The sequence below is a fragment of the Juglans microcarpa x Juglans regia genome, chromosome 1D, assembly GCF_004785595.1.
Source record: "Juglans microcarpa x Juglans regia isolate MS1-56 chromosome 1D, Jm3101_v1.0, whole genome shotgun sequence".
Classification (NCBI taxonomy): domain Eukaryota; kingdom Viridiplantae; phylum Streptophyta; class Magnoliopsida; order Fagales; family Juglandaceae; genus Juglans; species Juglans microcarpa x Juglans regia.
In genome coordinates this window covers 33,061,993-33,088,958 of record NC_054594.1, presented here as the reverse complement: position 1 = coordinate 33,088,958, position 26,966 = coordinate 33,061,993, and the positions used below count along the sequence as shown (strand labels likewise).

The 26,966-nt window shown below is 34.5% G+C and overlaps 3 protein-coding genes across 3 annotated transcripts; 1 reads left to right on the top strand and 2 right to left on the bottom strand.

Annotated features, from left to right (window-relative positions):
• Positions 1-4,637: 4,637 nt before the first annotated feature.
• LOC121242358 (basic proline-rich protein-like) lies at positions 4,638-6,363 on the bottom strand. The gene is made up of 2 exons (XM_041140236.1): positions 5,971-6,363; positions 4,638-5,206 (listed from the first exon to the last, which is right to left on the bottom strand). The coding sequence occupies exons 1-2, from the start codon at positions 6,117-6,119 to the stop codon at positions 4,867-4,869; spliced, it is 489 nt and encodes a 162-aa protein (XP_040996170.1). The 5' UTR covers positions 6,120-6,363; the 3' UTR covers positions 4,638-4,866.
• A 1,504-nt stretch (positions 6,364-7,867) lies between these two features.
• On the bottom strand, positions 7,868-13,582 carry LOC121241777 (probable serine/threonine-protein kinase At1g54610). The gene is made up of 7 exons (XM_041139627.1): positions 12,714-13,582; positions 12,122-12,406; positions 11,657-11,974; positions 11,229-11,456; positions 10,256-10,356; positions 9,457-9,574; positions 7,868-8,453 (listed from the first exon to the last, which is right to left on the bottom strand). Exons 1-7 carry the CDS (start codon positions 13,059-13,061, stop codon positions 8,172-8,174), a joined length of 1,680 nt encoding a protein of 559 aa, XP_040995561.1. The 5' UTR covers positions 13,062-13,582; the 3' UTR covers positions 7,868-8,171.
• A 3,605-nt stretch (positions 13,583-17,187) lies between these two features.
• LOC121242122 lies at positions 17,188-20,928 on the top strand. Its single transcript, XM_041140033.1, has 9 exons — positions 17,188-17,465; positions 17,708-17,814; positions 18,259-18,431; positions 19,004-19,097; positions 19,339-19,449; positions 19,548-19,637; positions 19,961-20,046; positions 20,251-20,315; positions 20,455-20,928. Exons 1-9 carry the CDS (start codon positions 17,246-17,248, stop codon positions 20,562-20,564), a joined length of 1,056 nt encoding a protein of 351 aa, XP_040995967.1. The 5' UTR covers positions 17,188-17,245; the 3' UTR covers positions 20,565-20,928.
• The last annotated feature ends 6,038 nt before the right edge of the window (positions 20,929-26,966 follow it).

The following is a 26,966-nucleotide window of genomic DNA, read 5'->3' as shown; positions in this document are numbered from 1 at the left end:
CAAACTTAGCCAGCCATCAAGGGCTTGTGGATAATATGGACCACATAAACTATACACCATTTTCAATATTTAGTGTATTTTTCGTTTTAATAGCATTTCCAATCCATCGGACAATCCCATTGATGTGTTTTGGTTGCCTACATAAATCATGATTAAGGGCAATGAAATGGTAGTTTAATGAAACATGATGAGCATGAAGCTGCATTATTATGAGCAAGGTTGGCAAACTTTGAATGGATCTGAGTGAATTATTTGTGCTCCTCATATGAAAAAGACTAATAAATTATTTATGCCATGATCATGACTGCATTTGATAACGACCTCTTGTATCAGTATCATCATATGGTCCCCTCTGAAGCATCCTATCATCATCACATTTATCTTTTGTTTTAATTTTCTTCCCCAGAAAATGCCGCCTTTACAGTACTGTGCACGTTTTTTTTTACCCTCACATGTCATTGTAAAGACTTGATTTTTGTAGAAAATATAATAAAATCGAAAAGGAGATGGGGAAGAGAGAATTTGAGGGTTACATTTTTTGTATTCTCAATTGCTATTAAATACATAACATCTTTTGATCTTATTTATAGGTGAATGGGCACTAAGGCTTTTCTCCTACGGGAAATTTTGTCCGAAATAGTCAAAATTATTGTCAGATTTTTTTTTTTTTTCCCGCTATTTCAAATCGTAGTAGAATCCCTAGAAATAACTAGTAATAGATACTACCAATAGTTACAAATTTAATTGCTATCTAAAATACTATCATTTCTGGCATATGATAGTCGTTGGAAATTTAAGCTCGGTTTAGATTCACAATCCATCTCAACTCATCTCACTATTATTTACTACTATTTAAAAGAGGAGCTTGCGCGTGAGAAAAGTTTATTGTGACAAATGATGTTGTCGAAAATGTCTATTTTAGACAATAAATATTGCAAGAAACGCTTTTTTCCCTCATGAAAAAAATATTTCATGCAATTTGTAGTCACCGGAAATAGTCTTTTATGAAATAAAAAAAAAATACTAGCAAAATAGTATCACAGGCTCACAACTTTATACCTCAAATACATAAAGAATGTGAACAATATATTACAAAAAAGAAAATATTGGAATACAAATAACAACTTCTAGGTATAGTTTTAAAAGAAAGGGGAAAAAAAATGCAAGTACTAAACATGGAAAAATGCAGGGAAGTGTGCACCAACTACTAAGATCTGCCCTAACGATCGATCAAAAAGTATTGCATTTGTGTCAAGCCCTCTGATTGCAATTATGTCCTAGAAAATAGAAAGAAATGCTTTTATCAATGCCAGAACCGTACTTGATCAATATGAACACTATCTAGAATGTAAATAATTGTTAGAGCACCATAGGAGTGTTGAATTACAAATAGCATAGGACTTAAAAATAAAACAACTAGACCAAATGAATCCAATGGAGAGTTTGGAACTCTCCAAGCTTCAAATACCTACCACAGACGTGGTAGTTCCAGCAATCATACAAATGCATTTGTGAAACGAACTCTTCAACTAGAATCTTAGGAAAAAAATAAGACAACAATATGGCAAACAAGTGACCAAGCTAAAATGTCCATAGGGAGATCCTTCATATGACACTAATCATAACTTGCTTCTAAGCTCCACTAGTATTATACAACATGTTAGTCCCATAAATTTTCAACAATACAAGATAGAAAGAATTCGCATGCAGGCTTCTTACCAAAGCAAGCCTGCACAATATAGTTGTTTTAGATCATTGATTAGTATTTGTCAAATAATCCACCTGGAGTGCTTTGTTAATGAGTGCTGTCTACTTCTCATAAGAGAAAATATATTTGTAACTGTGAATTATGTAATCGTCGCATAATCGCTTTGAAAAAAAATGAATAAAACATATAACTTACATAAAAAAAAAAATAATTTTTTAATAGTAGACTCCACTCTTTTTTAAAATATTACACAGTATTTATGTACTTTACGATTATATATAGAATTACTCTATATAAAATATCAATCAATGTAAAATCACAAACACGTCTTCCACAAATCACAAGCCTTCAGGACTCTTCTGCAGATAACTTCAACAAAACGTCTTCCAACAACATACCTTTAGTAAAAGCGCCATACCAACAACAAAGAAGAAAAGTCAAAACTCAGCATCTGAAACCATTATCTTCCCAATCCTGTTTTGCAAACTCTCAAATAAGACAAATAATTATAGATCACCGCGTCTAAATGTCAAGGAAAAAATTATAAGTATATTGGCTTTGGAGAAGCGCCAATTGATAGAAAAGTAATTAAAATTACACTTTGGTCCCAAGTTCCTCTTACTCTCAAAAAAACACATTCCAATTCTATAGTAATATTATATACCATACTCTCATTCTATTTTGATCATATTAAATAATATATGGCATATTTATCACCATTAGATGATAAAGAAGTATATAATAAATTATTATTTAATAGTGATAAATATGTCACATCATATTTAGTGAGATGATAATATAGTATATAAAATTTTCCTTATGCTATATATATACACGAGTGGGTCTTATCTGAGGTAAACAAGAAAGATGAGCTAACTGAAGACAACAATTCAAATATAGATGCGTGACAACAAGATATGCAGCATTGAGCTTTAGTCAAGATGATGGCCATTAAGAAGCCACAATATACATATTCCATAACTGGTGTCAGTCTTTGTTCTTTCCCTTGAACTGGTGTCATGTTCGTGTAGAGATGAAACATGCATATTCACGATTACGAATCATGTACTCCATTTTTATGTTACACATCCATAAGTTTTTTTCACAAGTAATAATTTAATTGATGACTTATAATAAATCAACGATACTAATTGACTTACAAAACTAACTAAATATGGTAAAATTAATCATATTACAATTCATATGCTAGATTATTATGAATATATTCTATCATAAGTATGGTAATATTTAACATTCCCTCAAACTAATCAAGATGATGATCTTGAGTTTAGAAATAAAATCAAGTTGCCAGCCAGGTAGATGAGATATGGGGATCTAACTGATGAGCCGACAGAAGGAGTCTATGTGGCACATGGTGCAAGTAGATGATGGGCAGAAAACTTCAGGCGGGGTGTGGGGGCATGTGGTTTACCAAAATTGAATTTTTTTGCACCAAAATTGAATATTTTTTGCACCAAAAAATATAGCAGATTACAAAGATGCTATATATGGTGGTAACTGGTTTAAATAAAACAACGATAGAAGTCGTACAAGGTGTGAAAGAAAACTAATGTATGAAATTATGACGAAAATGAGAGTAGTGAATCATTAAGCACGTAGGAAGCTTATAGAGGACGTGTGGTGAATGAAAAATAAGAATTTGAATATGAGACTTATCATGAACGAATAAAAAAAAATAGCAAGAGACAGGAAAATTGACGGCTCTTATGCCAAAATGTCGATGACAACTCATACAATCGATTAGTGGTCTGATATGAGAAAAACCAGATTGAAAAAGAGATGTAACTGTTAACAAATAGATGAAGCACGGACACAAACAACAGAAAATTAGCAAACGAGATGGAGAAGTGATCGGAGGGAGACATTATTTAAGAGCTAAATCTTTGTTATTCTGAATTATTATTGAATACATAATATTTGTTCTTATTTATAGTGAATAAAACTAGAGAAAGAATAGAAATACAATAATCAATGACAATAAGTGATACTAATTAATTTAAACAATAAACTAGATACGGTAGAAAATAAATCATATTACAATACATATGATACGCCTACAACTATTTTCCATTCTGGGTAATTATACGTCTACAACTAATTTTTTACAACTATTTTACAACTCATTTTAAATTACTCAATGTAATTGTGTCACTTCATTAAAAAAAAATAATTACAATTTTAAATAGAGTACCCTTCATCTTAAACAGAGCTGTAAAATAGTTGTAAACTAATTGTAAGTTTGTCATTTTCCATATAAAAATATTATAAATATATTCTATCATAAGTATAGTAATATTCTAAGATCTAAATTTATGAATTATGTGACTTGATTTGAACCTAGTTTTATCTTTATTTTTTAATGTATATGGGATGCCATTAAAAAAAAAGAATAAATAAAAAAGTAAATGGATTAATGCCATTGAAAATGGTCCAGCCAACAAGTATGAGATGAATCAGTTGGGTTGCATATTTCCAGAATATTTTGATTCGACTCACGTGCCCGTGTATGGTCTTTTTACGTCTAGTTTGTTTTAAAACTTTTAATTCATTTTATCTAATTATTATAATTTTTTTAAATTTTTACATAAAATAAAATAAACACTTCAACTTTTTTAAATCTCAAAATAAAAATAATATTAAAAAAATATTTTAACAATATTTTATTTAACTTTTTATTTTAATCTCAACTCTTCTCAAAAACAAATAGTCAACTCTCCTCTCGCCTGTAAGAGAATTAAAAAATTCGATTTGCAGCTGATCACGTGAAGGACGGACATCTTTTAATGTAAATGATCGTGATTTATGTCTTTGTATGTTCAGTGCATGGATATCTTGTTCGATCGGTCATTTATTACACAGTTTCTAACAATTTTAAGTAAAGTTTGCAACGACATGGCAAAGAAGGAGCTTTCAACAATACTTTGTTATATATTGTGTTGTTATTATTTAGGCGTACGGAGCAAAAAGAGAATCCGGAAGATATCAACTACGGATCAGATACAAAGAACAGATCTACCAGAAACTTATGTGGGAAATGACTTATTTGAACACACGCAATAGATTTCTTTGTTAGAAATCGTCATAAATATCTGGAATGATAAAGATGGATACTCTCAATAATATGTGAAATTACAACATTAAGGTGGTGGCGGTGGCGGTCCAGGTGGCCCCCCAGGAGGGCCTGGTGGAGGACTACTTAGGGGTAAAGGAGGCCCAGGAGGAGGTGCCCATAAAGGCCCAGGAGGCGGAGGTGGTCCAGGTGGGGGAGGTGTCCAAGCAGGCCCAGGAGGAGGAGGAGGAGGTGGTCCAGGTGGGGGAGGTGTCCAAGCAGGCCCAGGAGGAGGTGGTGGTGGTGGTCCAGGTGGGGGAGGTGTCCAAAAAGGCACAGGAGGAGGTGGGGGTGGTGGGCTAGCAGGAGGTTCAGGTGGACCACCAATGCAGTCTTGGAGCAACCAGCAGCAGCATATCCAGTAGAAGCTGCCGAACATAAGTAATCACTTGTTAGTTCTTAAATTAAACATTTTTTAAAAGAAAACAATGCTACTCTTCTCTTTGGGCTCAATTTTTTTTTTTTAAATTTACTTTACCCACCAATTCTTACCACTTTACTTTATCGCTCAGAAAAAAATTTTATTATATTTTTTATTTTTACTTAATAATTAAAGAAGTAATTTCAATTATATTTGTGTATTTTTTTATTTTTTAAAAATATATAAATATATTAAAAAAATATGAATAGAAAAATAAAAATAAAAAAGTTATAAAAGCAACTAGCGATAACGATGAGCGGTGCTACTCAGGCGGTAGAATAGTACCGCTCTTTTTTTTTTACTAATTGATATTTTTTAATAATATTATAATTTTTAAAAAAAAATTTAAAAATGTTAAAAAAATGCATAAAAAATATAGATGAAATGTACCGACAGAACCTTCACCGGTGGTTGTAGAGCCACCCAAGAAAAAAAAATGGGTTGACACTTCACTTTTTTGGATGAAAACTCGAGTTCACTTTTTCACACACTCTCTCTCTCTCTCTCTAAAAAAACATCTTTTCATAATTTCCTTCAAGATGGGAAAGCATAATAATAGTGATAGAAAGCAATCCACCGTTCAGCCAACTCGGAGAAAAGCTAAAACTGGTCACAACTTAAAAAAATTCGGCCCTATTTATGTCCCCCCAACACATATACACTCTTGATGGTGAATGAATTATAATATGGAATAATAGAATTGTCACATACCAAGAAGATATGGTGCTGCATAATCCACTGAACAAGCCACCCGAAAAGCCCGGTGGTCCAGGCCACGGAGCTGGAGGGCCGGGAGGTCCAGGTCCAGGTCCAGGAGGACCCCAGCCAGGCGGAGGCTCACCAGGACGCGGTGGTCTCATTCAGGCGCAGTACTGCTACTGTCACCGTAGAAACTTGCAGCAAAACCAAGTTATGAGAGTGAAGAGATCAGTTTGCTCGGGTGTGTGTGTTAAGGTTGGAGATAGCTAGCAAGCAATCAGTGGGAAAGCAAGAAACAAAGAATAGAAGATAGGGAGTGAGTTAGGGTAGTGAAGATGCAGTTCGGCCATTGGACACGTATATATAGAGAGAGGGTCGCTCTCAGATTAATGAACGTTTTCGATATGCTACATATATATATATATATATATATATATATATATATATATAGATAGATTTTGCGACAGCCAGAAATATGTAACGTGAGTCGTAAAGCAATTCTAGGAAGTTATTGTTAGCTTCACAACCTGCCTGTCAAACCCAGCAGCTGTTCCTCTTCCACCTAATTTTCTTTGACAAGTATAATAGAGTAGATATGCTAGAATTAGGAGATCAACAGATACGTGGCCACTAGTATTTCTAGTGGAGTACTTGCATGCACGCATTCATGAGAAAACTCGTGGGAAGACTCTTGAACAGCTACATCTTTGAATGCTTAGTAGAGCTTCTGTTGCCATTTGGAAAGTTTGTTGCTCTAGAACAATGGCTGCAGCATGAATAACTGGTAGCAGTTTAGGTCCTTCTGAGGATCTCTAATTCGTTGAGCTTCACGTATCTGTTCTCGTAACACTTTACTTCTTGGGGGCGGCTACTATGCCGCCCCATTTTGACCGCTGGGCATACCGCCCAGCGTAAATTTTTTTTTTTTTTTATTCTTTTTTCTTTTCACATTTTTTTAACATATTTAAATATATTTAAAAAATAAAAAAAAAATACATCAATACACTTAAAATCATTTCTTTAATCACTAAGTAAAAAAAAATAAAATAAAAAAATAAATTTTAACTAAGAGTCAAATAAAAGTGTTAAATTGAAGAGGCAAAGTAGACTTTTTCTTATTTCTTTCATACAGAAAAGAAGTCAGGAACAGAATAATTATAAGGTAAAAGAGGCAAAGAAAAGGAAAAAGATGGTATTTATACTGTTATTGTTATTTTGAACAGTAAAAGAGGGTAGGAATGGGAGTATTGCTTTTAGAACTGGCAATGTGGAATGGGCAAATTGAGTGCTTTAATTTGCTTTTAGGCAATTGTCAGCGTGCAATGTTCGAGGAAAACACTCAATTACCAAATGCATTATTATTAAGTGGATGATTGGATTTCGAGATTGATTTCGTGCTGGTGAAGCAAGCTAACGGCCCATTCCCATTAGAGAAGATTTTGTAATGGATAATTAAGTACTCGGGAATAATATTTCGGCATCATTCAATGGGGTAGATTGGTAGTTGTCACCAAACGCCCATGACTTAATTTGGAGACATTGTTGGATTATAAACTGCCTTTCTTTTCACTCTTTTTTTCAACACTCCCAAGTCAATATTCTTTCGACTCTCGTAATACCTCTAAATCCACATGCTGTACAGCTTGGAAACCTCTTTCTTTTTTCTTTTTTTTTTTTTTTTTGGGGGGGGGGGGGGGCTTGTCTGAGCAAGAGATAAATAGGAGTTCTAGAATAGTGCCATCTCTTATATCATGGGTGGGCAAACATTCAAACATTCGAGTCCAAGCTCACTTCTATCCATAGACCCCAACACTGGGAATAAGGATTGACTAAAATATTCGTTATATGAACAGCCCATAAGCAAGATAATAACTATATGAAAGTACTTCACTAAGAAGAAACCAAGATATACAGAAATCAAACACCACTAGGTAGGGTTTATTATAATTTCAACAGTTCGACTGACCTAATAGAGTATTTCAACTCGAGAGAAATAATATAAAAAAAAAATATACAATATTGAGAAGACTCGCAATACAAAAATAGAACAAGAAATGTGAAAACTGAATTACAAGATGTGTATTACCTCTCTTTTTAATTTAATTGGCTTTCCCGGCTCGAATATACGAAGACTGAGAGTGAGCAGCATTTGCAGCCTCATGAATTAAGATTATATGACATGACTGTTTCTCTTTAATCCGAGCAGAACCCTTTTATCTTTTCTTTGATGATTTTGACTGTGCATCACCAGATGTATGTTTCTTTCTCCTTGGAGCACCACCAGCAGCAGATTCCACCAATGGCCCAGACCAAGTTTGGATAGATGGTTTTGAATATGAGAAGTGTGTAGAACTGAATGGAACCTCAGGAGGATCAAAACCTGGATCCATATGATGTGCAGAACCCAAAGGATAGCCAAGCGTTCCATCTTGGTGTGGAGGAGGAAACTTCTCACTCTTGCTCTTTGCATTTGCATGTGTTATTAGCCGCCTCCTCTGGAATTAGAAGTGGCATAAAAATACAGTTATCATAACTAATCAATTGGAAATAGACTCCACTGGCTTCGTTTTTAAGTGGTACAGTAAGAGCCTGAAGAGGACTAAAATCTGCAGGAATGTGAAGCATTTATAACTTATGGATTCTGCATTGTAAGGAGGGAGAGAGAGAGAGAGAGAGAGAGAGAGAGGGCACCATTTATGAAAGTCTCAAATCAGCAAAGAGGCGTTCTAATCTATATCCTATAACTTAGCATACAGTGCTCTCTATAATTAGATAATTAATCGCTTGGCTCAGATACTAGAATGTTAGTTCACTCTATCTTGGCCCCAGCAAAAAGGTATGACCTGCTATCCATTATTAGTAGTTCATACTAGTAAATTGCTACATAAGTCCATACGTGTCAAGCCTAAGACATATATGAGTTCCCCAAGGTTTCAAGCATTATCAATGTCATTTCTCGACAATTCCACACACATCCCTTCCATCAATACTTCAAACAACAACACAGCTTAGCGCACCAATTTATTACTCATGATACAAAAGTCAGTTGTTCCTTTTTATTTCTCTTATGTTAAGGTAATTGTATGGCATTATTCACATATTGGCGCCGGTTAACCATTTACTAGCAAACAGGCTCTTTTGTTTCTAGGGAATTTGCATGCTTGAAAGTGCTTTCCTTGCGAAAAGCAGAGGGAGAGAAAAGGAAGACATCAGAATTATAGATAGAATTATACCATGGAGATCCACGGGCATCTCCACATGGATCTACCTAATCAGCCAATAATGGAAGAGTTTGAATGTTCCTAGCCTTTCAAGGTAACACTTTCTCGTCCAAACAACTTAATCCATTATATTTCACAGAAAGTTTATTGACAAAAAATTATCCTGTCTGTCCAAATGACCGGAGCCTCGGCAACTTTGTGCTGTTAACTTGATGCAAAACATAAGCTAGAAATTTATTATTTTTTTTTCCTGAAAGAAGCAACTTATCTGACATACATCAAGATTGGCTTGAAGCTCAGCATTTGCTTCTGGAGCAGGAATTGCCCTTACAGCTCGATCACGTTGGCGAGATCTTTTCACACCATCTGCGTTAGCTTTCCCAGCAGTTCTCAATCTATGGTCATGAAGCTCATTTAAGGTTAGAATTGGAGAGTCCTTTACTCTTTTTTTTTTTTTTTTTTTTTTTTTGGGGGGGGGGGGGGGGGGGGGGGGGGGGGGGGGTGGGGTGAAGAAAAATAAAATAAGCCATTAATAAGATGTTTAGACAATAACAGAACCGCTTGTCTTTGCAAAGAAGAGCAGGATGAAGATGAAGAAAAAGAATTTTCAAATGATCTAGAAATTAACTCATATAAGAAATGCCTAGCAAACTGGACTAGTAAAAGAGCAAAAAGAAAATAGTTCATCAGACGAGAAAGTCCCTATGACAAAAGTGCAATAGTGCTGTATGTACCGGATTTGAGTATTTTTGTTTTTTTTAATTAGGTAATCAAGAAGCACCGGATTTGAGTAATATATGGAAATTGTTAAATAATGTACTTTGTCAAATTCCCTACACAAATTAATTGACAATTTTTCAGATCTTTTTTTTTTTTTAAGGTAAAAGGAAGGAATAATCAAACACAAGTCGAGTTTAATGGAACCGGATCTGAGCTATTTTTCAGATTGTTAGATGGAGCTTTATAAAGAACCCTCACAACATTATACAAGCCTAAAAAGCCATGCACTAAATTCAACCAGTACCAAACTCGATTAGATGAACAAACAGATATAAAAATTAATTGCAGCAATCTACCTTCTAGCTTCCTCGTCCCGTAGCTTAGCATCCATCTCCTTGCTTGGAGGATATTTGGGAAGGCTAGAAGGCTCACATGCAAAAGGTTTAGATGTGAAGAACTGCCCAAAAAAAAAAAAAAAATGTAAAATCACATATACACATCAAATACTCTTCTATAAAATTAAAATATATATATATATATATATATATGGTTTCAGCTAATGAATATGCCATTTAGGCATGTGAAAAAACATAAGCTTAAAGAAATCCAAATGAAACCAAGCATGGACACTAGTCACACTACAAATTTAAAGCTCAATACAAGCTTGAACTAATCCCTTTTATTCTCTTTTTATAGATAAGAACTATCAAATTCTTGGCTAGGCTTGGGTCTGCTCATTTGCATCAAGCCATTGATCCATAACCTAATTTATTTACCTGTTTCAATTTGGAACAGAGAAAAGTTAAAATGGAGTCTTTTAAACACTGCTTGATGAAAAAAAAAAAATGTGTTTAAAATGAGAGAGAAAAAGGCACTCATATCTCCAGGCTCCAGCAGTAGTAACAAAGCTCCTGTCTGGAAAAGTCAAAGACCAAATGCATCCAGATCGCTTAAGACCAGAGTAAACAATACAAATCAAATCTTGATGTCATGGAAATCAGATTGCATTCAAGTAGCCAAAATAGTTTACAGAACCTTGTGTTCGTCTATCCAATACCAAAGTTTATCAGTCTTCATTGGAACTGTTTTGTAATTCATATTACATCTCAGTTCCCCTAATAAACAATATATGGAGTGCAGAGCTCTTAGCTATCAATACAAAGTTAACAACTGAAACAAACCTAGACAGAAGATGGCTAACCTTAAAAACGATGTCTAAAGAAACTTTGAAGAAAATTGGATGCTTCACCCAGATATTCTTAATCAAACCAGCCATACAAAGAGGAAAATTAAGAAGATTAAATATAGTAGTTGAATAAAAAATCTCACTTCACTCCTCAATGCAGCAGTGGCCGTCAGACGTTCAGCTGGGTCAATTGCAAGAAGGGTCTCGATTAGTGGCAACGATGATGGTGGAAAATCTTTGAAAGTCTCTGTGATGCATCGCTTGTATGATTGTTGGGGCTTAAATATGGTTGCATGTGGCAACTTTGACTTTTTCCAATACTCTTCAGATGGAGAACCACAGAGCTTAAATATCTTATGAAGCTGCTCCACCTAATTAACGTAAAAGATAAAATTCATCAGCAATGGCGGCAACAGAAGCAAGTGTTGGGTACACAACAACTTCAAGTAACACAGAATGCAATAGATCTCCAGAACCTCAAAAAATCAATTAGCCCACAAAGAGCATCATAAATACATTGAAGAAAGCAATAAATTAATTTATAGAACGCAATCAAACACAGAGTAGATACCTCTGTGCGACCAGGCATGATAGGCTTCCCTGCCAACAACTCAGCTAAAATGCAACCAGCACTCCAGAGGTCCACACCTACACCATAATCAGTAGCACCGAGAAGAAGTTCTGGAGGCCGATACCATAAAGTAACCACCCTACTGGTCATAGGCTGCTTGTGATTAGGATCGAAGAACGAAGCCAATCCAAAATCAGCAATCTTAAGAACTCCTTCATTGTCAAGTAAAAGATTTGACCCCTTTATATCACGATGCAGCACATTACGGTTGTGACAGTGTTCAAGCCCAGATAATAATTGGTGCATATAACATTTGACCTGCCACGTCCATAATATATACGAGATACGAGATAAGAAACAACAGGGCCTCTTCAGGATTACTGGCTCATAGACTAAAAGTTACCCAAGGCATATATCTCTCTTCAACTAAACTAATAAAAAACTGGAAAATAAGACTGCCAATACCTGAGGTTCTGTGAACTTGATTACAGGGCTTGCAGCAAGGCCAGCCAAATCATGCTCCATATATTCAAATACAAGGTATAAACTACAGGACATCCTCGAAGTCACCAGACCTTCCAATTTTACAACATTGGGATGATCTAAACGGCGCAGGATGAGAATCTCTCTGGCCATGAACTTTACGCTCTCAGGCTCCAAATTGTCAAATCGAACCTTCTTCAATGCAACAATCTTTCCCGTCAAAGCATCCCTGGCTTTGTAGACATTACTGTATGTACCTTGCCCAATCTAATCACGATGGATACAAGTATAAATTAAAAGACTGAGACATCCATAACCTTATTGCTTTAAGAGAATAAAAAGGTAGCCAAATTGATTATATTGGCATTAAATTTATTCCAGCTAACCATGCTTCAAGTTTGAGGACAAAACAACATAAATGAATCAAAAGACATATAATTTTGTTTCCTTATCTTTCCCCCACATTTTTCTCAAATACCAAACATAAATAAAACTACTTCAACTTTCATCAAAATAAAGAAAGTCGCACACATACTAAAACTGGAACTTGAGCAGTTGCAATCAAAAGGATTACCTTATCGAGCTTCTCAAAGGTGTCGGCTCGCCGGGGCGTCCAGCCATTGATGGCTTCGCCGGCGACCGCGGAGAGCCAAGAGGGCCAGCCGGCGGCCACCTGTTCTCCATACACGTGCTTCGGCGGATTGCTCAACCGCGGATTCGGCCTCGGCCTCGAAGACCTTCTCCGAGGCCGCGCACTCCTCTCCTCCTCCTCCTCCCCCTCCTCATTCTCCTTCCGATTTCCGCCGTTGTGAGCCTCCCCAACCTCAACCTCAGCTCTCTCAGCCCTAACCTTTTCCTGCTTCCTCTCCTTCTGTGCCTCACTCAGCTTCGCCGACACTTCTCTCCCAAACACACACCCCATCCCACTCTCTCATCGACTCATCCTCTCACCACATTTCCCGCAACTTTCTCCGCATCCAAACACAACCTCCCCAATCAACGAATCACACACACAGAAACACGCCGAAACCCTAATGGGATAAAAAAGGGAGTGCTGGATTGATTACAGAATGTGCATACGCTAATTGAAGAGGGCGAAGCTTTTTGGAGACAAAAGTGAGGAAGAGCAATGATTTGGAGTTTCCCACAAATCGTGGCACAGTCGTTAAATAAATAAATTAATAAATAACTTAAAATCGACCCCTCTATGGTCTATACACACACAACAGCAACAAGCAAACACTTGAAAAAGGAAAAGCACAGAGAAACAATTAAAAAAAAAAAAAAAAACTTCTTTTGTGTGTGTGTTTGTGTATAGAGTGAGGATTTTGGGATTTATGAGAGTGAGTTTTCAGTCGGACTTGCACAGCTCAGATTCAAAGATTTGTGTACTAGAAAAAAAGAAGGAATATTTATGGATCACTCTCTCTCTTGGGTCTTTGAGCTTTTTGACTAGCCTGACCGAAGCCATACATACAGCCTGGACCGTGAGAGACAATTTGTTTTTCTCAATTCGGTACTGCCCTTTGTCTTTCTCTAAAATTATTTTTATTTCGTTTTGATTATTTTAAATAAATTAAATAAAATATTATTTTTTAATATTATTATTATTTTAAAAATTAAAAAAATTGAATTATTTATTATATTTTATATAAAAATTTAAAAAAATTATAATAATAAGATAAGATAAAATGAGATAATTTCCTATCCTTAATTTTTTTTTGTTTTAGTCCGATGGTAAATCTCAAAATATATATATAATATATATGTATATATCAGAAAATTATTAAAAATATATTTTAATCAGTTTTTTTTTTTTAATAAGGAATAAAAAAATAATAATGAGATTAGAGTGTCTATTTCTAACTGGTGGTTGAGTGGACCTTTTTGTAGGGAAAGCTTCTGGTGTGTCCCATAGGATACCAATAACTGGTGGCCACGTCAACCAAAAGAAAAGGGATAACTTTTATTACCTTTCAATTTGAAATATCGCTTGTAATTTATCATTTCATTAAAATCAAATCATCGATAAAATTCACAAATAAATAGGCAACGTGGTACGATATTAGTAATTAAAAATCTTAAATTTTGGTATACTGAAAATTATCAGATTTTTTTTCTTTTTGTGATTTGTCAATAATAAACTGGTATCCAATGTCCTCTCAAGTCTTTGCTTGAATTTAAATTTCTAAAATGAGAAAGGGATTAATGCATAAAGTAAATTCTATATTATTTATTGCTGTCAATATAAATATTTCGAACAAAATAGTACTAAATTAACAATAAATTATGAGTAGTGTTACAGGCTACTCACTCTTTGTGCCACTTAATGTAAATTGTACCTTTTTTTTTTAATTTTTTTTAAATATATTTAAACATTTTTAAAAATATAAAATATCAATACATTAATAGTCACTTCTTTAATCATCAAGAAAAAAATTAAATATATAAACGGTCAAAATGAAGAAGCATAGTAACATTATTCATAAATTATATAAAATTACTTCACGTGTCACCCACTCTATTGAAATATTTGCTTGAATTTGAAAGAGAAGTTAGACTTTATTTGTTTTTATAGATGAGATGAGTTGAGATTAAAGTTAAAAGTTGAATAAAATATTATTAAAATATATATTTTTAATATTATTTTTATTTTGAGATTTAAAAAAAATTAATTGTTTATTTTATTTTGTATGAGAATTTAAAAAATTTATAATGATGAGATGAGATGAGATGAGATAAGTTAAGATAAATTATGAAAACAAATAAGGCCTTATAGTTAATATTGAGTGAGATTAATAACGGACTGAATTAGCATTTAACCATGTAATAAAGACTGAATTAGCTAGTGGAATAACGACAAAGACTTGGAAACAAAGGTTGTTAAGGTTGGTGAGCTAGATGGCTTCTTTCGACCATGGACAAACACGTCATATTTGTCGATGATGTCAGTTGAGATCGAAGTAGCTTGGTTCGATGAAAACGATATGGGAAGGACAATTAGAAGCTCATCTAGCCCTCGTTAGTGCAGCAAAACTGAATAATTAGTCATTTTTCTTAGCTCCTACGGATGTCGATATGGAAAATGCTAACTTATCTCGTGGTTTTGAATATGTTTATATATATATATATATATATATATATATATATTTTTTATCTAATAAATATTAGTGAATTTATGTATTTTTTTAATGTTTAAAGATGTTTGAAAGAAAGAAAAAATTACACTAGTACGTACTGAACAGTAAAATGCTGGGTAACACTGTCCTGAGCAATGTTTTGAATACCGTACCGGATAGCGTACCGGTCAAGGCACTGGAACGAAATATTTCGGTACCAGTACCGTTTCGAAATAGCGTTTCAGGATAACGTTTCGGGATAGTCGATCTATAAATAAATTATATATAAAAATATATATAAAAATTATATTCTAAAATAATAGTCTATATATAAATAAATTATATACAAATACATATATATATATAAATTATAAATAGTCTAGTCTGAATTGAGGGTTAAAAAATAAGTTTGTAGTTTGAAAAAAAGAAAAAACGAAAAAAAAAAAAAAAATACAGGCCGAAATATCGGCCGGTACCGGCTGAAATATAGGCCGGTACAGGCCGAAATTGAGGCCGGTATGATCGGTACCGGCCGGTACGGCCGGTATTTTGGCTGGTACGGAGCAGGTATAATACCTGTACCGGTCGGACGGCCGAAATGAAAAATTTCGGCCGTACCGGCCGGTACGGTACGAAATTTAAAACTTTGGTCATGAGGCTATTGTATGAGATTGATGAGAATGCTTTCAAGGCAAAATATAAAAGAATAGAAATACTACGTACAATCACTTTTACATACTTCATATATATTCGATTGATATGGATAGTTATTTTATATTAAAAAAATACAGTCAATTATATCAGTAAAATATAGAAAGAGTACATAAAAGTGACTGCACATAAAATTTTTGATAAAATAAAATTAAAAATAAAGAATCCTAAAACAATTAACACCATATATTCACACGAGAGAACAGAACTATTACTTGATTATACAACGTGGTTTCAATCTTCCATGAAATCTTCTAGTTTTGGCATATTTCTGTACTTTAGTTAATCCCTTCGGGAGGGGAGATGGCGAAGAAAATGGGACAAACTTGCGAAAGTGCTCTACAATATCTTAAAATTTACTACCCAATTTATCATATATGATCCTAAAAAATAATCAAATCTGTAAATAATATTTTGTCCTAAAAAATATAAATATATATTTTCTGAATCTTAGATTTCGTTTAGATTGAAAAGTGATCACAATTCATTTTATCTCATCATTATAACTTTCTCAAATTTACATATAAAATATAATAAATAATTCAACTTTTTCAAATCTCAAAATAATAATAATATTAAAAAATAATATTTTAATAATATTTTATTCAATTTATCTAAAATTATTACATCTTATTTCATTTTATTTCAACGCTATAAATGCATAAATACAGTGGAAGTTGATGTCCCACCTTGTCTAAAACATATTGAAAGGTCTTTATTTATTATGTTATAGGTGACGGTAGTTGATGGAGGTTAGATCATACCTAATAATAAGAACGGAAAAAAGAAAATGGGTGCCTCTACAGCCACCACCCCTGCGGACGCTACCGTTACTAGTTTTTTTTTTTAGTATATAAATATTTTTTAATAATTTTAAATATTAAAAAAATTACAATATTATTAAAAAATAATTCCTTAATTATTAAAAAAATTTAAAAAAAAAAACCGGAAGTGGTAGGTTTTTCCTATTACTATGACACAACTATTTAATAAAATATTATTTTTGTTAAAAAAAAAATTGATTTTTACCTTTGATTTGACGTTAGCTGAAAATGGAACTCTCCGCCATTACAACATGCAAGGTCGACGTAGAAAATCCATTGTGTAAGGGTCCGTAAATTGCCGTAACAAGGTCAATTCAATCTAAAAGCCACGTGTAGTACAACGATTGGTAAATATAAATATCCGATCTTTATCTCATACAGAAATTTGTCTGCAGAAGTTCGTAATACGCGCTGGAGTACTTACCCGTTTTATCCCTCGGAAGTCGTGATATATGGGAACCATTACGTGTGCCACACCCTCCGCCACCGCCACTACGACGACGGCTCAGACTCAGAGACTCATTGCACAGTCCTCAGAGCTTTCTCGTTTCCCTTTCTCATCAATCCCTTCCGTCTCGAAACGCTCGGCGTCGCTCCTCAAAAATCCCAATTCCATCAACAAACGCTGTTCCATGGCCACGCCTATCCAACTCAACGTTTCTTTCACCATTGGTCCCCCCCCCCCCTCTCGCTCTCTCACTTACGCAGATTTTCATGCTTCTTTTGTAATTGGTTTAAGACAAGTATTTCATCGCATTACATGATTTATGATTCAACCTGTTGCTACCCTGACTTAGCTCCCCGTAACCAAAGAGGGCGCACTAGAGTGAAATTTCCCTTCAATAACTGTGTTAGTCGTTAGAGAAGCCTTTTTTAATGTAGGTTGTTTGATTGATTGTGTGTTGAAGCTGCAGCAAACGAAGCAGTAGAGGCTGCTTCTTCTGGTTTGGTGGGCGAGAATGACCTGCTGATTGTCGGACCTGGTGTTCTGGGTCGCTTAGTCGCAGAAAAATGGCTGGAGGTATTATATAAGTACTATTTGACCTCTTTAATTCAGTGTTTATCTTTCTTTTGATTTACTTTTTTTTCAATATGGTTTTGCAACATTTATCGGCATGTGAATTTGTATATATATGAAATGATATTTGCCATAGTACTCTATGGAAGCGTCGCTCATTCCTTAAAATGAGTAAATATGGTGCCACGTGAGAAAATTAATTTTTTAAACAGTGGATCTCTCTTTTTCAAAAAGAGCGTGAGATACTTGCATAATCAGAACTATATCTAACATTAAAATAGATTCTTTTGTATGGTATTGGGAGAGTATTTGGCAATTCTGTGTTGTACATTTGGATATTATTTCTAAAAGTTGGTAGAAGCTGCTTGCGATTGTTCCTAGGTACATTACATAGGTGTTCTATGCTAAAAAAAAATGCTAAGTTTTCGGGGTGTTATATTTGAGCAGGAACATCCAGGTTGTCAAGTTTTTGGGCAAACGGTTTCCACTGATCACCATGATGAATTGATTAAGATGGGTATTGATCCATCTTTGAAGGGGACTACAGCGACACACAAGTTTCCGTATGTCATTTTCTGTGCTCCTCCTTACCGAACTTCAGACTATCCCGGTGATGTCAGGTAAGGTTTGAGAATTTCTGGGAAACTTTGAGAATTATTACCTAAGAACAGCTCAATTTAAACTAGCTTCCTGATATGACATGGATGTATTAGGATTTACCTTTTTCCGCAATTGTAATAGGATTTACTTGTAATAAAATGATTGCTTGTTAGGTGTTTATATCCAGCCAAAGAAAGGCCTATATATGGTCTATGGACCCATTGTGTTTATGATAATATCTTGTGAGAGTGTATATATGGTTTTGATGATGCATTTTTATGTAATACGGTTGTATATAATATCTTGCTCAAGAAAGGTCTATATATCTCTGTTTAATGCTCCTTCACAAGAATAGAGCTAACCTTCGTCACCCGGCTAAATATCCTATTATAGGCTGTCTAAAAGGGCAGTAAAAGGTAATAGAACCACACTACAGTAGGAGGCTCTATAGGGGCAGCTAGTCTTGGTTCCATGAATCTCTACTTAGCCAAAGAGTTGACCCAATCATTCTCTCTGGTTTGTAATTCATCCTACCGTCTACTCATCTGAAGTTGTGTTTTTGCCTTATTGGTTTGGGCTGTGTGCTAAACAGGGTGGCTGCATTGAACTGGAATGGCGAAGGTTCTTTCTTATTTACATCAAGTTCTGCACCATATGATTGCAACGACAATGGACCATGTGATGAGGTGTTACATCTAACATAACACACGGTTCTGCTGGTAACATTTTTCAGTTGTTAGAATGATGAAAGGGGTTTTTGTTCTCTGCATCGACTTATGAGGTTGCCTTTCAGGAACCTATGGTCAGCTTTCTTTTGTAATGTACTGAATGCATTGTGCATGTTGCCTTCTGTGACTTATGTGGTTTACAACTTATTTCATGTAGAGTGTTGTCATGTTGTAATGTGTTGACATTCTTATTGTGCAGGACACACCGGTAGTACCTATTGGGAGGAGCCCTAGAACAGATGTCCTTCTAAAAGCAGAAAATGTAGTGCTGGAATTTGGTGGTTGCGTTCTTAGATTGGCAGGACTTTACATATCCTTGTTGATACTTGTCTTGTGAAAATTCCATTTAAATTTGTAGAAGAAATTTCGGTGATAAGTTGTCAATAGGTTTAACTTAACTATGTACACAAAGCAGATAGAGGTGCACATGTTTATTGGTTAGAAAAAGGGACTGTTGAAGCTCGTCCAGATCACATCCTGAATCGTATACACTATGAGGTGGCAAATGTCTTCATTCTCTATTTATTATTCATGAATTATAGGCAGATTCCGTATCCTTTTCTTGTAATATGTATTTCAATCCTTGAAGGCTTGAGTTCTATTTTATTTTTTCTGTGAGTTTATCTTACCCTGCTTTCTGAATTTTGATTATGTTAAAAGTAAGAAGGAATCGCTTTTGAGTCCCATGATGCATTTGGTTTATCTTTGCATTGCATCTGGCATTTCCTCTAGCTTTAGTATTCTATGATGAGTCTTACTGTCTTGGTGCCGGGATGACATTAAAATACCGGTATTATTCTGACCGGTGTACTTTCTTACAGGATGCAGCTTCCCTTTCAGTTGCAATCTTAAAGAAGAATTTTCATGGCCAGATTTTTTTGGGTTGTGATAATCATCCTTTATCCAGGTATTTTATATTATTTTTTTACATTGCGAGTATATTTTAACTATGTGGCTCCTTGACGACACTTAAATCCAAAATTTCAACTCGATGATTTCAGCTTATTATCCTATCGTTTCCATGTAGCTAATGATATACTGCCAATAAGATTGTTCATGCTTGTCACCATGGGGCTTTCTATACATGCCAACCGTTATTTTTTTTTGGCAGGCAGGAAGTAATGGACTTAGTTGCTAAAAGTGGAAAATTCAGCAAAAAGTTCGAGGGCTTTACAGGTAAGCCCCCTGGCTCTCACCGAGACTTCAAAGTAATCCTATTTTTTTTTTTTTTTTATTCCTTTACTTTCAATATGAATCAATTGTTTGTGCTATTAAATTATGGGACTCACCTTGGTTGCATCTCTTGTTTTTGCAGGCACAAGTGATCCTCTGGGTAAGAGATTGAACAACTTGAAAACTCGTGAGGAAATAGGATGGAAGCCAAAATACTCAAGCTTCTCTGATTTCCTTGGAGCATCCGAGTAATTGTTGCATCCATCCTCATTGTTGGGACTTCAAGACACTGAAAAAAGATTGGCTTTAGGCACTGCATGCCCAGAGAACTTGGTCATGAAGCTTCTGGGCTGAAACCTGAATATCGATGTGCACAACTTACGTGCGAGAGCGAGAGAAAGAGAGAAGGAGAGAGAAAACTTCAGGGCATATTCAGATTGAGGCAAGTAGGATATCTCTTGTACGTACATGACGTTAGTTACAGGGGTTGTTTTAGTATCAAACTGATGTTTATGTCGGTGTATATTGCTTACTATATAACGGCTTTGCCATCTCTGGTCTCAGAAATCTTCTCTCTCGGAATTAAAAACATGCATCTGATCTTCCTAGTTGTCAACCTTGGATATTACTTGGAAATTCATGTTTTTTTCTGTTTTGTTTTAATGATTCAGCCAATTATTAACGTTATACAAAGTGCAGTGTCCCCCGATCGAGAACTCGAGAATCGACCATAAATTAAGCAGAAATCTAAAACCTCCATGCAAGTATATTCTACAACATAAACTTTATAAACATGATGTGAATCGATTGTAAGTTTTTAACCAAGTTTTTTTTAAATAAATAAATAAAATTGCCACGTTTATTTAGTTTTTCTTTTAGCGAAATTCTACCATTTTTACTAACAGAATGGAAAATTTATTGGGAATCATGTGGTTTCCTTGGTGTCTGATAAATGGGCCATGTGATGTGCCGGCCTTGTTACGTATGGTCTTGTGCCATGCCTAACTATCACGGTAGTTGTCGTCTTCATTGCCAATATACCGACGATCTTAGCATCATAGACTCATAGTCTCTCATGACGTCATAAAGAGCATTCAAGACATTAATGTAGGAAAAAATATATTGTTCGAAAATAAGCATCACCCTGCTTGCTCGGTCTGAAGTAGTTGATGTTAGTTAGGGAAAAGTGTAATAATAATTATAAAAAAAATTACAACTATTCAAATGGAGTCTTTCAGAGAAACCGCGTATTCAAATCAGGAAACTCTATAGGAGCTTCCACGACCTAACGCAAAAGCAATTGTCCAAGTCAACTTCTCCCCTTCTTATATTCTTTGATCTCCCCTTGCAAGCAAATTAAAAAGATATCAGAAAAAAAAACTTGGAAAAAAAAAAAAAAAACAGTTGTGCTGTGGTGATCATGGGGAAGTCATGTTGCATGGAATCGGACGAGGGTTTGGATCTCTCGGGCTTCCTCGTAGTGATTGTCCTTGTTCTGCTTCTCATGTTTGTATGCAGTACTCCGCCTAGACGACGGCCTGCCTTTGTTGCTGTCTATCCACGTTGCTGGTGACTGGATCCTCCTTCTCCGATCCTTAATGATACCGATCTTCTTCTTCCTCCTCTTTTTCTTGTTTTTTTTGTTGTTTTTTTTGGGTCAGAGGTATCCTTGTTAGCAACAAATAATAAGTGGTCATGAGTAGGAATTCTGTAGTACCTTTTGTCATTCTTTTTCATTCGAAGACCAAAATTGTCGTCGTGCAAGCTGTTGTTTAATTCAGAGGAATATGATTAATTGTGCCTGAACACTGTTGTTGCGTGTCCTGAAACCATGCATGTTGTTCAATCCAATAACATGAGTTCCTAACGTTGTGATTATCGTCGTTATTTTTGTTACTGGAATTTATAGTTTCAGAGCATTCCGATTGTTTTAGCTACAACTTTAATTGTTTTATGTATCTTTTGTTTTTGTGTTTGCTTTTATTTATTTAATGTATACTGGATCAGCCTTAACGAATTGTGAACTAGGTCAGAGGTGTTCCCCAAAGACGACATATTATATACTTAGGTTAGGTCTCACTATAACAAATTTGAGATTTTGGGACGAAATTATTTAGGGATGAAAAAAATTTCATCCCTAAAAGTCATTTTTTGAGACGAAATTTAAATTTCGTCCTAAAAAATCGATGAATTTAGAAAATCGTTCGAACGTCAAAATAACCGTTCGAACAGTATTCTCTGTGACGAATTAAATTGTCTTAAAAAAATTTTCCCGTTCGAACATGAAAAAATACGTTTGAACAGTAAAATTTGGCGGATAATTACTTTATCATGGCGGGGAAAGTTCAAAAACGTTCGAACGAGAATTTGTTGTGTTCGAACGGAAAATATTTGGTGGCAAATCCTGGCGGGAAGGTTTTTAAACCGTTCGAACGGAATATATTTAGTTAGAACATATTCAAGCACCACATTTATACATTCGAATGTATAATATTAATCTCGGTACGAAACTCAAAATATAAAAAATATCTATCATATATACAAATTCATTAATTAATTTTATGTAATTAATTTTAAAATATTTTAATGATTTCTTTTACGTTAAATAAGATTTTAATTAAATAAATATTATCAACCACATATATATTAATCAACCAAATAAAGCAAATTATCAAAATGCCATATATATTGTTCATAATTACAACAAAAGAAAATATAAATAAAAAATAAAAACTATTGTGATGCGAGGTCTCTACACACATCTTCGACTGCAGCTAATTGTATCTCTACCTGTGTCAGTCGAGTACTAATTGTGACCAGAGTTGCATTATTGGCATTAATCGCTGTACGTAACTCATAAACCTCTATACGTAACCCAGAGACGGTAGCCATAATCTCTGTACGCAACTCAGACATGGCAGTATGCACTGCATCAATCACTGCTGATGTGTGTACGCTGATCTCAGCACGCAATATGTCAGTCATCTCCTCGCGAATATATGTGCGTGATGTCTCAGCCTGTGTAGATGTCTCACCAGCCGATACTCCAGTATCTCCCGACTGCACATCTCTCTGAATCTCAGCCCTATCAGGAACAGCCCCACGAAAACGAAATCTAGAGTGTCCCGTGCTCCGTGATAGGGTGGTGCTGTTGATCGGTGCCATCGAAAATCGGGAACGCTCGGCAGGTTCGGACACAATCCCGGCATGTAGCAAAAATCGAGTGATGAGGATCCCAAACGGAAGTATATCTGTCGTAATGAACCGTGCCTCTGATCGAATTCTCTCAAATATATAACCAACGAGGTCGATTGGGATGCCACAAGAGACCCGTATCATAAATCTCGCTCGATCCATGCCGATCTCGGTCTTGTGCTGCCGTGGGTCAATATTATTGGCAATGATCAAATTCATAATCTTGAAGAAAGAAGATAAATCTGCCTGCCTAATACTCTTGGAGCCATCGTACACTGGAGCATCTGGACCAACAATCAAGTCTCTGACCTCGTGATCAGCAAGTGTATCGATCTCATCTGTGTAATCTAGTCCCTCGTCCTGAGACATAGCTGCATCACCTGAAAGACCAGACTCTCTAGGCGGCAGGTTTGGATAGGCATCAAGAAGCCTAGGAATACCCAGATATGCAGCGAGTCCGTCAGCTGAAAATATAACAGGAGCTCCTCGGACACAGATCCTATATGCCCCTCCATCGTCTGGGCTAGCAGCACCAAGCTCTTTATAGAACTCAGTAACGATCTCAATGAAGGAAACGAGCTCCATTCCTTCTTCTCGCTGATCTAAGATTGGTGCCCAACCACGATCATTTAATACTGATGGGAGGGAATAACCCTCCCATATAAGAGCGACGAAATTAGACAGTTTTACCTGTCGCTCAAGTAAAACGGTCCACTCTCGAACTGTTTGGATGGAAGGTTCTCCTGATCTACCATGTTTACGGCCCCGATAAGACATTATTATGATCCTGAAATTTTAAAAATAAAATATACATTCAAGATTAGTGATAAAATCTAATTACGACTAAAAGATTTACAAAATTATATACTAATAGCAATTTAATAAATTAATTGATAGAACATATAATCAATTAAACGATGAAAACAATTTAATAAGCTAATAAAATTATAATGGATTGAATTTAATAATTAGCGTTCGAAAGTCTAAATATATGGTCCAATGGACAATTAATAACGTTCGAACGTGTCGATCAAGTTCGAACGTACAGGTTTACCCGTTCGAACGGACTGGTTAATACCGTTCGAACGTAAAACAGATCTAACTCGGCCATGGCTGAGTCAACTTAGTGGCCATGAAAATACTCAAAAATTAATCGATTCCATGGTTTCTTCGACTAAAAACAAAGTACTCTTCATTTCTAAACATCCTATGATAGATTTATGATGTTCTACGGTAATTATTGATGAAAAAATACAATTTAAAAAAAAAAACAAATAAAACCATAAAATTATAAAATAAACGGTATAATGAGTTTGAAAATACATACCTTTACTTGGGAGGAAAAGTGATTGACGTATGTGCTGATCACGACGGCAGACGGCGGTGAATGTAGTGCGTTCAAATGTTTTCTCACTTTTTCAAACTATGGGGACGGCGGCGTGAGAGAAATCGCTGCCTGCGATAACTTATACGTGCATAACCGTTCGAACGTTAATAGTTAAAGTTCGAACGTTAATATAAAACCGTTCGCCCGTTACTATTTCACGTTCGAACAGAAGTTTTGTAAGTTTATTAAAAAATATATTAAATGTATACTATATTTATATACCTATAAATTGTTATAATATATATACTATTATAGTAGATTATATATACTGTAATATATATGTAATATTATAATATATATTATGATAGTAGAATACTTTAAATGAAAGCATAATAACTTATAAAATATTTTTTTATAGTATAATAGTAATATATCATAATACTTTACTATCAAAGTGTTATATATGAGATATTAATATATATATAGTACCATATAATAGCATGTAGTGCTATATGGTATGAGTTTATACTTAACTAATATATGTCATATTATATATTCCATTATACTTTACCTACTAAAGTTATATATGATATTATAAAGTTATATATGATATTATACAACATATATATATAGAGTATAGCTTACTAATATACTATCATCTTATAAATTTCTCTACACTTTATTATGTGACCTTAGTATATTTGAGGCTATATATATGTGAGTATATATTACTAATACATATGATCTTAATAATATATATGATAGTATAGGTCACTATATATATGATAATATATATTACTATATATACTATATATTTAGTATAGATTACTATATATATGATAGTATATATTACATTATATATGATAGTATATATAACTAATACATATGATGTTATAGTACTTTTCATTTAATGATGAAAAAAGTTATATTTAAACATAAAGGATATGTGTTCGAACGGTACTCGTAAACCATTCGAACACATATGTTAACGTTTGAACGTAAAAAAAAAACATTCGAACGGACAAGGCAAATGGCGGGAAAACATCTCGCCAATTAAAGACAGCTGGATTACCGTTCGAACGTAATTTGTTATAGTTCGAACGGATTATTACAGTGGTGGGAAAATATCCCGCCAATTAAACTATAGTATCATCTAATATGTCTATATATATTAATGTTGTTCTTTTATTCAAAGGTATAATGAAAAAAAAAATATAAATAAACATTTACAATACCGTTTGAACAGTTAGAAATTAAAGTTCGAACGGTTAATTTTCGAGCGGTAATAAATCAATAACGTTCAAACATACTTTTGTTACGTTCGAACGTGAAAATTAGGAGGGAATTTTCTCCCGCTTAATATTTTCACGTTCGAACGGTTAGTAAATAACCGTTCGAACATGAAATGTTCTTCAAAAACACGACAGAACCTCACAATTCTGTTTCTCTCTTCCTGCGCTGTCGCTCCGTGTGGTCGCCTGAAAATTACCCCTTCGCATATCAGAGGTATTCTTTCTCAAACTAGCCCTTAAGCTCAAAAAAATTGTTCATCTCACTCCATTATTCTCGGATTATTACTTGTAGGATAGTTTGTGATTATTCTCGGATTATTCTTGGATTATTTCTTTTTCATCTTCAAAAATTCAGGTATTTCTTTTAAAATAGAAATGTATGGTTTGAACTTAATATTTTGCAAGGTTAGAAAGTTGTATGCTTTGAGATTGTTGTTTGTGTTTGTTAGAGTTTGTAATTAATGGAGTTTTCGGCGTTGTTGAAGACGACTAGAATCTGGAATGAATACGTTCGAACGTGTTAGGATTACCGTTCGAACGTATTCATTTTGTTCGAACATAGGTTCTCATCGTTCGAACGGGTAATGACATTACATCAATAACGTATACAGAATACAAATAGTTTGGGATAGTTATAAATTATATGTACTACTAAATCACAAATAATTAAGACCAACTACCATTTAATATTGTTAATTCTAAATAAATAAAATTAATATTCAAATTAAAATACTACTAAATCTTTAAATTAAAATAGAAATAGTTAAGATTTAATAATACTTAAATACTTAAAGATAAATTAATAAAATTAATATTCAAATTAAAATACTACTAAATCTT